This window comes from Vigna angularis, chromosome 1 (genome assembly GCF_016808095.1).
Source record: "Vigna angularis cultivar LongXiaoDou No.4 chromosome 1, ASM1680809v1, whole genome shotgun sequence".
Taxonomy (NCBI): Eukaryota; Viridiplantae; Streptophyta; class Magnoliopsida; order Fabales; family Fabaceae; genus Vigna; species Vigna angularis.
The window spans coordinates 2,188,304-2,201,343 of record NC_068970.1 but is presented as its reverse complement, the minus strand read 5'-3'; the positions used below and the strand labels follow the sequence as shown (position 1 = coordinate 2,201,343).

Genomic DNA, 13,040 nt, shown 5'->3' with positions numbered 1-13,040 from the left:
TTTTTTATTCAATGTTAGTTGAGAAATACATTTGAAATCTTAGACAAATTTAACATAATTTGGTTAAAATGACTAAATTCATGCACTTCTAAAAATGAGAGACTAGATTGATTTAAAGTTTCAAAGAGTGACTAATTATAATTTTCACTAAGAATTTAAAGAGTAAAAACATATTTAATCCTTTATTGGAATTTAAAAAAATGATTAAATAGAAAAACAATTAAAATTAAAAAAAGAAGAAGTTTACTTGGATAAAATTAGAAGAAAAAAAAATACACACCGAAAACTAATAAAAACATATGCGCTACCCGTATGTGTTCAATTTTTTATAATAATAATAAAAAATAAAATTATTATTTTAATTGTAAAATTAAATATAAATAATTTTTATAATTTTATTGTACATAATTTCTATTTATTTTATAGGTAGTTTTGTAATTAAAAAGATGTTAAGTTTAAAAAACACGATTAAACTAAAAAAATTGTTAAATTTTTAAAGATAATAAAATTGATAAAATAATTATTTTAATTTAATAAAAAAAAACTTGTATCTAAATGGTGAGTTTGGAAAACATATGTAAGAGCCTATAAAATCATGTTTTAAAATTGATAGTGTGTTTGAAATGATGAGACTTTATTATTTTAATAAAAAATAGTGTTTTTTTTAGACTAACTCTCGATTTTTTTTTCTAGACGAACTCTTATATAGCTATGATGATCTTTGAAACGAACTCTCATTTTTTTCCAAACAATTTTTTAAATAAAGTAAATTAGTTTTTTATCTCTTTTTTTATTGGTGTGTTCTTGCATGTGAATCATTTTGGTTCGCATGTAATGTATGAGTCTTATATAAGAGTCTTTGTTAATCAATTGTTCTAATGGTGTTCATATGGGAAGATAGAGTTTTATTTGTGTGTTTGGAAGTGTTTGTAGGATTACTGATCAATTTGATTTGTCTTTTAGGTAAGGAAAACTCATTGCATTGTTTTTAACTAAGAGATAACTTGTAATTGCTAATTGCATGTTTGTGAGGTATTTGGTTTGTGTGATTGAAGTGTTCGATGGAATATGATGTATGAAGTTGAATTATGATTCAATTTGGCTCACATGAATTGTATTTTGAAATTTAGTATGTTGTTTGTTTGATATTGCAATTGACATTAATTAAGACATTGAATTGTGTATAATTTGATAATTGGTGTGTTTTCACATGTGGTTGTTGTTAGATTAATTTGTTGGGTTGAAATGACGTAAATATGCAAAATTATGTAGACTTTGCTCAGTGAGAATAATTTCGTTGGGTTTTAGGCGATAATATACTTGTTAGGTGAGATTAAAATCATAAAGCTATTGACTCTATGGTCGTTGGGCGAGAATAATCTCATTGAACACAACAAAAGTCAAATAGTTCACTCACTAGAAGTAGTTGGGTGAGTCTCACTGGGTAACTTTTGTGAGAATTCAAGTTTATAAGTTTCAGTGCTATTCTCGTTGGACGAGCTATTTGGTCGTTGGATGAATGTGCTTTCTAGCGTTACTCATTAAGCAAAAGTATAAAAATATTGTTTGTATTGATATATGGATTTTGTACAAGGAGTTGTCCTGTCTAGAGGTTTTATATTGGTTAATGATGTTGACGGACTAACCTTATGTGTGGTAGGGTGAAACCTACATACACATAAATCTCCACACTGGTAAGATATTTTCCGCTTTGGGCTAGACTTTCTTGGATTTGTTTTTGGTACCATTCCAAAAGGCTCTTACCAATAAAGGTATATTATGTGTATATAAACCAATGTTCATCTCTTATTTTATCATATGTGAGACTTTGTTTATAAAAAAAATAAAGACAATACAATGACATGATTTTAGGTCATGCATTATATACTTGTACCAATGAATTTAATATGATAGTTATATGTTAATCTTCTTTGCTTATTGATTATCATATTTATAATATTTTATTTAATAATTTTACATTATTAAATGAGATATTACTATGCTAACATAAAAAATAAATCTCTTTATATATATAAGTATTATATAGACAAATTATGAACTTAAATATAACTATTTTTTATAATTTTATTGCAAGATAGATTTTATTTATTTTATAAAGAGTTTTATAATTTAAAAATAGTTAAGTTTAAAAAATGGATAAATTAAAAAAGAAGATAAATTTAAAAAATCATAAAATTGATAATATAATTATTTTAAATTTAGAAAAAATCTATTTAAATGATAAACTAGGAAAATAGTATGACCCCAGAATATGAATATATATATATATATATATATATATATATATATATATATATATATATATATATATATATATATATTTATTATCATATGACAAGTAAAATATATTATCATTATTTAAAATTAGTGAATGTGTGTTGACTTTTATGATAATAATAAATTATTAAAATTACTATTAGTATTCTTACAATTATAAAATTAAATATAAATATTTTTATAATTTTATCATGAGTAGCTTTTAATTATTTTATAGATATATTTTTAATTAAGAAAAATAATTAAGCTTGAAAAAAACAGTTAAAAGTCAGAAAAATAGTTAAACTTAAGCAAATTATCAATTAAAAGATAATATTGATAAAATAATTATTTTAATTTTAAAAAATTATTTAAAGGATAAAATTGAAAAACAATACGTACACCAAAAAATGAATACTCTTTCTATCACAATACAGAAGATCATAGTATCAAATTAATGTACATAAATAGATTTCAAGAATATAAGTAAATTACAGTTTTTTAATAAAAATAAATAAAACAAATAAAAGATAAATATAGCATATGAAAATATTTTATATTGACATGATTGAAATGTTACCATTATAATTATTTATTATTATTGATGGTTATTTATTTTATTTAGAATTGTCAAAATGGGTAACCCGACCCGACTTAAACCCGACCCACCACGGGTTGACTACTTAGTGAGCCAACCCAACCCACCTTATTTATTAGCAAACCGAAAAATTTTAAACTCGACCCGACCCACTACGGGTTGATGGGTTAAACAGGTTGGTTCATTGGTGCACTTAACTTTTTTTCACCCTATTCCTCTGGGATTTTTATAACATGTTACTTTGATCGATCAAATTGAAACAGTAATAATTGGACCAATTGATATAAAAGAAAATGAAACAAAATAACTCTATTGTTATATATTCTAAGCTATCAACCATAAAATTTTGTCAATTTAGTTTAATGAGACATACACAATCGTTTGACCAAGAAACTACATATAGCCGTTAACAAAAATATATAGTAGAGAGAAACTTTTGGATAGACAACAGCACGAAAAGCTCTACTGCGAAGTAAAGGTTGTGCGTTTTGAATACTTAATTTAATTAATTTGATTTCAATAAAAAAAGGATTTGAATAATTAATTTAGTTAATTTGATTTTAATAAAAAAATAGGTGGAGTGATGAGCCAACTCAAACCCGTGGTGAGCCGGATTGACTCACAAGTTTCAACCCATTTTGACGGTACTAATTTTATTATTACATTGTCATTATATTTAGAAAATATATTCTTAGTTAATTATAGATATTTATTATAAATATTTGTAGTGATCATAATTTTATTTTAGTTTGTGTAACAATGTCTTGTAATATTTATTTATATTAGTGTCTTGATAAATAAAGCTACAAGGGGTTTTCTTGCATTAAAATTAAGAGATTGGGAAAATCTTGAGGAGAATTAAATAATTTTTTTTTTAGAATTATACCATATTATACAAGAAATATTGATGATTAATATTCTGCATCACTCCAATAACATCACAACAACTTCTTGAAATTTTGAATATTGTTAATATTGAGAATTGTCTTCATTGAGAATTATCTTCATGATAAAAAAATGACAATTTTTTGAATTATTAATAGGAGAGTTTTACACCATCTAATTAGAAGTTTATCTTATTTAACAAATGTGGAAAAAAATTACAAAGACATCATATTGCTAAATGAAAAAGATGTTACTCTTGCCAAGGGGAATAATATAATTTTGGATATTAGTTTACAACTTGAAAATGATATTTTTTTTATCAATTAACTTATAATTTAATCTCTGTATCACAAATAATTGATGTATAATTCATTAAAACTGACATTGTAACAATTTATAAGTAATCATGATACAAAGTTAACAAAACTGGGATTGGATGCATTATTGTATGTCCCTCTTTTATATTAAAATTTATAAAGAGAAGACGACACCTGGATTCAAGGAAAACAATATTGAAATAATATCTATAATTTTTTTTTCTTTTTTAAGAAAAAATTAATGAGAGTTCAACCTTATATTATTAACAAGAATATAGTTTAATACAATTACTTAAATGATTATAATTTTTCAATATATATTTAACCCATGCAAGTAAAAAAACTTACATTTAAGTTATAAAAAAATATCAACTATATATTCTGAAAACGTAGATTAAAATCACAGTTTAATTTAAATAGAAGAATGTAATTATCAATTGCAATGTGATATAATATTGTCACTGTAAACTTGTTTCTCACAATGTTTCGCATTCTCCACCCATAAATGCAAATCTTTGCATACTTCATTGCTTAATATATATATATTTTTAATTCAATGACGAAAATATATTAAGAATTATTTTAATATATATTTAATGTAAATAATCTAATACCTTCGACTAAATATGAACTACGTTAAGTATTTTATTATAAAATTAATAAATTTATTATATACGCGTATCCAATAATTTAATTTAGATGTACTGATGTAATAAAAGTATTGCATCTCATTAATTATTTTTTGAAAATTAAGTGATTTATTGACTATGATTAAGCTCTTAAAACATTAATTAACATGTCATCTTTTAACTAAAAACTATTTCTCTAGATGTTTAAAATCATGCATGTTGACATTTTCCTATTATTTATTATTATTATCTATTGTTATTATTATTATTATAAAAACAAATTATTTTTTCTCTCTAACAATGATTAGTCAGCAGCAGATTCATTAATCATAATTCATTGACCCTGTTCCTTTCTTTATGTTCAGATTAAATTAACATCAATTTTTGTTTTTGGCCTCAGTGATAAATTTTCAGCATCTATTTCAAGGTTTCGTCTTTTTTGGTATTTTTTTTTTCACGGTTGGATTCTTTCCTAGCTCACCCATCTTCGATTTTCTCAGCCTGTTTCCTCTTATGTTTCAATAGGGTTTCTATATTTTTTTTTTCTTTTTTTTTCCTCTAAGTCTTTTTTTCCTCCAGAAATTCTTAAATTCGTGGACGTTCGAGGCTCGATTTGGTACGTTTCTTTCGATTTAGGGTTAGGGTTTTGTGTCTGTTAGTCAATGAGTTTGTTGCATGCAAATTGGGGTGTCGATTTTCGTACCTTCTTCAAATCTCTATTTGGTTCTGTTGCAGTGAGCTATGGGCACTGGCTGTTTTACATTTTTTCGTGAAACAAAGCATCAAAATTTTGACTTTTTATTTTCCCGACAGGATTTTGATTTGGGACGAATTCTTCCTTTTCTTTCTCTCTTTTTTATTTCTTTCTGGCTTCTTAGTGCATTGAATTGGTGCTGCATTCACTATACGAATTGAACAAGGTGGCATGATGCAATGAAGTGTTGTTCTTGGAGGGTATTATCAGTGTAGCACTCTGAATTTGGAGGTAAAATGTTCAGTCCAAGCGTGGATTCTGCAAGGGATGCTGGTGGTGTGGCAGGGGCTGTGCTAATTCCCATGCGGTTTGTGTGGCCATATGGGGGAATAAGTGTGTATCTAAGCGGTTCTTTCACACGGTGAGTCTTTTGTAGATTAACACACCTTAATCCTTCTGCAACCATCATCCATTTGGTGAAAAGGGCTCCACTTTCTTCTGATTTTATTGTGTTGGTTTTCGTGGGATTCGTGTCACTTTCCAGGTGGTCTGAACTTCTACAAATGTCGCCAGTGGAAGGCTGCCCAACTGTTTTTCAAGTCATTCATAGCTTGGCCCCTGGTTATCATCAGGTCATATTATAGTGTCTGACTAACAAGTTTTGTGCACTTCATAATTTTTGTGGTCTATTGTTTATAATTTATGTTTTGGTGGCAAAATGTTCATTTCGCACTGAGCTGTGTTAATGTCAATACCTTATAGACAGCATAAGAGAACAGTTATACGGTGCAGTTATTTCTAGATGTTTTGAAGGCAAGATCTATTAACAATCTCAGTTTTTTTTGAGATTTTGTTTTGCGATGTTTGATTTTCTCAATAAATGTTTTTGAGATACCGCCCCTTTTTCTGACTGAAGTTTGTTTATGAAGGTGTCAATGGGTTTAAAATGTTTGACCTTTATTCTTGGTGGCTAGATACTTATTACATAGTTTTTTGAATGCAGTACAAGTTTTATGTTGATGGGGAATGGCGGCATGATGAGCATCAACCCTGTTTATCTGGAGAATATGGGATAGTTAATACTGTTTTATTGGCTACTGATCCTAGTTTTGTACCTCTTTTAACTCCAGACATAGTTTCTGGATCTAACATGGATGTGGATAACGAGGCTTTTCGACGCATGGTAAACATTACTCATACTTTGACAGTTGTTAATGTTGTTACGAGCATATATTCTCTTTCTCATACTGGCTGGTGGAGTTGTACTTGGTACTGAAATTTCATAGAATAGATTTCATACTGATATCTATCTGAAGATTGTATTTAATCCTTTTGAAACTCCTAGATCCCATTATTTTAATGTCTTTTAATTCTGTAATACTCATTTATCTAGGTCTGACATAAATTGATATTTTTTTGTGTGTAAATGTTTGCTCACATCTTAGAAGGTTTGGGATAGTCAGTGCTTTGGGGAGTGGGATGAACGGAAAAGAGAGAGAGTAAAGAGATTGAATAGAATATGTGGAGGGGGGGGGGGGGGGAGTAGTAGTTTATGGAGCCAGCAGATGAAGGGTAATTTAGTCTAAGAAAGTCTTTACCAAAACATCATATCACCTTTATTATTATAGATTATAGATTAAGATTTTCGTTTCCTTGCTTATGAAAATTCATTGTTCAGGTCCGATTGACAGATGGTACATTAAGTAATGTGTTGTTACCAAGGATATCAGATGCTGATGTACAGACCTCTTGTCAGCGTATTTCTTCATTCCTATCTTCGTGCACAGCATATGAATTACTTCCTGAGTCAGGCAAGGTTTGGAACTTTTACCATCAACCCGTTATTTTTGGCGACTTTCCATCTAGAATTACTTAATTTACTAATTTAGTGACATCTGGCCACAGGTTGTTACCTTGGATGTCGATCTGCCTGTGAAACAGGCATTCCACATACTGCATGAGCAGGTATCTTTTTGCTTGGACTATAATTCTTATATTGACTTTTCAAATATGTTGAGTGATTATGCTAATAATAATCTTTTTGAATACTGGATACTGCATGTTACTTCCTTTCTTTCCTGGGTAAATAGGCTGGAAATAACTTGTATACTTTTGAATCCTTTTGTTGAATTTGAGAGGTTGTTTCGAAATCTCTTGCTTTGACAATGTTTGAGTGTTTTGCATCTTTCATTTTATGCTCTAGCATATTCATCTGTAGTATTACTGTATGTTTTTTCTGTTGCTGATTAGTAGTTTGTGCATACTACTTATATGAATCGAGTAATTTTACAGGGAATTCCCATGGCTCCTCTTTGGGACATCTGCAAGGGGCAGTTTGTTGGAGTTCTTAGTGCCTTGGATTTTATTTTAATTTTAAGAGAGGTATGTCAAGTACAAGACTGTATTAGCCCATCTTGTTGGCATGTTTTTGGTTGAAAAACTCTTGTCGTCATGGTTTGTATTACACTTAAAATAACTTGGAAAGGCTAATATCAATATATACAAGATGTATGACAAATTACAGAACCTGTTATCAAGAACATAAAAGAAATGAATTAGAAAACCAAAGAGAAATATTTATTACTTGGTTATAGAATTATAGTTAATTTTGTTCATGAAAGGTGGACCCATTGCTTCACATTTCTTTAATTTAGTACAATTGTAAACTTGTGTGCTAAGTCCAACCATCTTCTTGCAAGAACTGTATCTCCAGCCTTGCCCCATGGCAAGCTCCATCAAATAAATGGCCAGACCCAATTGCGAAAAAAATAAACAGAAGAATCTGAATAATAGTTGAGCAATTGACAATGAATAAGTAATGAATAGATAATGCATGTTATTTGCGTAAACAATACGATACGGAGTTACTTTAACATTTATCTTCTAGTTTTTAAGAAGCAACATCAAAATTTGAATTTGGTCTGTCTTCTAAGAATTTCTAACCTTTTTTTTTTCAAATTCCTGGAAGAAACCTTTTAACACGGTCCATTTGGTGGACATTATGGGATGAAAAAGGATAGGAATAGGACAGGGGAGCTTGAATAGGACAAGGGAGCGTGATTAGAGCAGGATAGGATATGAACTAGATAATTGTAATCTTTTGTTTAATACGCAATGGAAAACAAAACCAGATGAAAAAGGATAAGAATAGTATCATTCTATGTTGTGTTTGATTCTCTGCGTCTGACCAAAATGACATAATCTAAATCATATTTAAATGACAACATACCCTTTTGACAGAATTGTATATAATTTTTTGAAATAAACTTTAATGTATTTTTTGAATTCTTGTATACTATTTCAAATTATAAAAATATCTAATTAACAAATTATAATAGTTTAGTTAATTAATTATCTCTATAAATATATAATTTTGACATGTACTGAATTTTAAATCCAATTTCTTTAAGACTGTGTTGAATTAAATTATAATTTTAAATTATAAAAATTATATTAGTATAAAAATAATTTTGACTGAGTAGTAACACATGATGTAAGTAATTTAAATCTTCTGCAAATCATTCACACTTTAGATAACGAAGGGAGAAATTTCATAACAGAAAATATTTCTTATCTTATTTTTCTCTAAAAATAGAAATTTAGGGAATTGCACTCCATTTATCTTCAATATTTGGTAATGCTTTTTAAAACTTGGTCCTTTTCTCAGCTTGGAAATCATGGGTCCAATCTGACAGAAGAGGAGCTTGAAACACATACCATATCGGCTTGGAAAGAAGGAAAATGGACAGCATTTACACAAGGTTTTATCCGTGTAAGTGTTTTATGTTGGCTTTTCGTGGCATTGATATATGGATACCTTTATTGTGTAATTCTACTTTTTATATGATGATGCTTGTTTTCATTCTGACCATTATACATTGATTGTTTTATTTATGCAGGCAGGGCCATATGATAATCTGAAAGAGATTGCTCTGAAGATCCTGCAAAATGGAATTTCAACAGTTCCTATTATTCATTCATCTTCTGAAGATGGCTCATTTCCCCAGCTGCTACATCTTGCTTCACTTTCAGGAATCCTTAAATGTAAGTTTTTTCCTGAACTTTCTTTATATGTATGTTTGTTCAGATTTGGTTGATTCTTACCAAATTGGTTTCTCAGGCATTTGCAGGTATTTTAGGAATTGTTCTAGTTCATTGCCCATACTTCAACTTCCAATCTGTGCAATCCCTGTGGGTACGTGGGTGCCCAAAATTGGGGAGCCAAATTGCCAGCCTCTAGCAATGTTGAGACCAAATGCTTCACTTACTTCAGCCCTAAACTTATTAGTTCAAGGTGTGATTTCTTTGTCTAACTTTGAACATATTGTACAAAAGAAACTGGTATCCTATTATATTTTTGAGGCATTGAGTTGATGGTAGAGGGTACTCTCTCCATTTTGAGAAGAAGGGTTGTTTTCGTGTGTAATTAAACAATAAATACAAGATGAATGTTTAGAATAAATAAAAAGTAAGGATGATCCATCTTCTGATTTAAAGAAATGACTTTTTATAGAGGTGTTTGCTTATGCTAATGTAACATCTTGCTCTTTTTTTTGTAGCGCAAGTAAGTTCAATTCCAATAGTTGATGACAGTGACTCATTACTGGATATATATTGTCGAAGGTTAGTTATTTTTATACTTGTCAGTACACTCACTGATGCCTTGTTCGAGATACTTGGAATCAATCTATGGTCCAATCATTAAATTGTCCTACCACCAGTTCGATGTTTAGAGGCACTTGTCCAGTTTTCACTTTTCTTCCCCTCCTTGTTTTTACAGTGATATAACAGCTTTGGCAAAGGACAGAACTTATACACATATTAATCTTGATGAAATGACGGTTCATCAGGTAAGCTTTTTTCCTTAATACTTCTGTTGACAATTCATGAAAATAAAAAAAAAATAGAAATATGAAAAGTTCATCTTTTCTGGTTAGGTAGTTTTGCCAATTTATGACACTAATTGCATGAGGGTGATGTTAAGAATTTCGTTAAATCAGAGATTTTCCTCCCTAAATTTAGGCAGCACTACAAAGAGTATCTAGAACTAAGATACTTTAATTGTGTTTTTCCCTCCTTTTGAAGTTGTGTATATAGAGCTTGATGTGATGCTAATTGGTAATGTAAAGTCTGACATGGAACTATGTTGCTTTTATTCAAAATGGTAGTATAGTAGTGCTGTTGATGCAGAGGTTAGATATCCTTCTGTCTGGTGTTGAAAGTTAATATGCATCAATGAATTAATGTGTACATAATGTAAATAGGCATTCACTTTACCAATAAAGAGGTACTTTCCCCGATGTTTATTTTTCTAAGTCTTGTGTGAACTCCAAAAGTGAACTTATCCTTTAAATGTTGGTAATATATCCCATTTGTTGGAACCTGTCATGAAGAATTAGGCAGATTAATTACAGACACCGGCAATAATAATCCAGGTCAAATTGTACTAGTCTGCTTGTAGCATTTTGGTGGTCAAAATGAGCTGATATAACGGGCTTCCTAAAAATTTGTGATATATGGATAAGAAGAAAAATGATGAAGGGGCTTGTTTTTTAGGACTTCTCTATAAACACTTATAAAGAAGAAAATAAGAAATTAAAATAAATTGGAGCTTCTCCCATGAGCTAAAGTCAACTTAGCTCAATTTTGGGAGAAGTTGGATGATATAACTTGTGTTTGAGTGTGCAGTTCAATTCAATGAAATCTTTCATTTATTTCCAATTTCTAATTTTCAATACTCGGTTCCTCATTGTGCTGATGTAAACCCACCTTCACCATTTGCCCACACCTAGTGGAGAATATTTTTAGCACTCAAGAAAAATGCTGATTTTTATAGGGATAATCAATATTGCCCTTAATGGCTGATTTGAATTAGGTGAGCTATAGTACCGTGAAATAGGATTGCCGCTGTATTTATTTTAAATGGGAAAAATGGACTCTTCTATCTAATTTGTAATGAAACCTCTTAATTCGTTGCTAATGCCAGTTATAAGGATTTTGCTATTTATTTGTATGTCTATCTCCTGAAAGTCACTCGGTTTCTTCCCCTTGTTTGGATTCTTTTACACGGCCACATTTTAGGGAGGAAAAATTGAAGTTGTTAACCTTTTGTTCCAGTATTTCCTTTTATAATTTTGGTCTATGTTAATTGTTAAATCAGTTGAAGAACAAGGGAGAAAGCTTGCATCTTTAACTGTTTATCAAGATAGTACCTGAGTTGGTCTATTTTTCCAGGCATTGCAACTAGGGCAAGATTTTTACAGTTCTTTCGAACCAAGAAGTCAAAGATGTCAGATGTGTTTGCGAACTGATTCTCTGCATAAAGTGATGGAACGTTTGTCACAACCAGGCACGTTTCTTTGGCCTTTATCAGATGAAAGGAGCTTTTTGTTTTGATTTTTAGTTTAACTAGACTTCAATGCAGGTGTGAGGCGGCTAGTCATTGTGGAAGCTGGCAGCAAGCGGGTAGAAGGCATCATATCACTGAGTGACATATTCAAGTTCTTCCTTGGTTAGTTTGGATTGTTGGTGACCAAACAAGTTTGACAGATAGTGTGGTGGTCATGACACTTATGCATATAGTCAGGCAACCATCATCGGCCCAGCCACAGCCACAGCCACTAAGAAGAGATTCCAGAGCTTTTACACGGTGATTTCATCTTTATTTCATTGAAATACAATTGGTTTGGCCTCTTGCTTCATTGCCTTGTTTTAAGATTTTAGGCTAGAGAAAGAGGCCTGTAAATTTTAGCCTGATTGCCCCAAATTTATTCATCTTTCCCTACTCATATTATGTTCAAATATGTTGTCCTCCTCATATGGATACAGGCAAAGGGGAGTGCACAATGTGTGTAATCGTTTCATATATTGTGAAGTCACAAATTTCGGGGGAAAAATTATGGGAGGACCAATATTCGAAATACTATTTTTTGTTGGCTAGCTTTAGTTCGAGGAATAGCATTTGTTAACTATCCTTTTTGTGGAGTGGTGATAGGCAAATATATTATGTTTTTTCCTCATCCCCCAACCCCGTGGACATAAGCGAAAACAATGCATCAATATCTTTGTTGGGACTAAATTTAAAAAAATGAAATTTATTCGGTGGCTATTCTCGATAATCAGAACCCGAACAGAAAAATATTTCCAAAGTAAAAAGCAAGTCACAGTACATGATGCACACCGTAAAACAATGAATGGAGTTTGGGCGACCATAAAGGCTGCCAAAAAAATTATGGAATATAAAACCTTAGTCTTTTATCAATCCATTAGAGTAAAATACAAAAAACTAATCAAAATATCCTTTACAGGATAGTATGGAATATAAAACTTTTTAGTCTTTTATTAATCCATTAGAGTAAAATACAAAACTAATCAAAATAGCCTTAACAGGATAGGTTCGATATTGCAGAATACAGTTTTGCTCGGTTAAATACAATTATGGGTGAGTTGGTAACACATGTTGAACTTGTATAGGGAAAGACTTGAATTCGATTTGAACTAAATTTCATTTCAAAGGAAATCCGGTATAATATCGAAACTCACAGAAGAGCGAAGGTAATGCGTATGTTGTCAAAACTTGAATGTTAAACGGAAAGTCAAATAATCAGTCGCAATTACAAAAAATCGGACAAGACTTCAAT

The 13,040-nt window shown here is 30.1% G+C and overlaps 1 protein-coding gene across 3 annotated transcripts; it reads left to right on the top strand.

Moving 5' to 3' along the window:
* The first annotated feature begins 5,093 nt into the window (after positions 1–5,093).
* Positions 5,094–12,345, top strand: LOC108319948 (sucrose nonfermenting 4-like protein). Of its 3 annotated transcripts, none has more exons than XM_017551291.2 (14): positions 5,094–5,322; positions 5,627–5,821; positions 5,945–6,032; positions 6,404–6,583; positions 7,079–7,216; positions 7,306–7,365; positions 7,693–7,782; positions 9,068–9,172; positions 9,300–9,444; positions 9,521–9,694; positions 9,960–10,023; positions 10,181–10,250; positions 11,635–11,749; positions 11,825–12,345. In XM_017551291.2, the coding sequence occupies exons 2-14, from the start codon at positions 5,697–5,699 to the stop codon at positions 11,914–11,916; spliced, it is 1,446 nt and encodes a 481-aa protein (XP_017406780.1). In that variant the 5' UTR covers positions 5,094–5,322; positions 5,627–5,696; the 3' UTR covers positions 11,917–12,345. The 3 variants fall into 3 exon arrangements, with proteins under 3 accessions (XP_017406780.1, XP_017406770.1, XP_017406764.1); XM_017551281.2 differs by having other exon boundaries at positions 5,585–5,821; XM_017551275.2 differs by having other exon boundaries at positions 5,520–5,821.
* Positions 12,346–13,040: the final 695 nt, after the last annotated feature.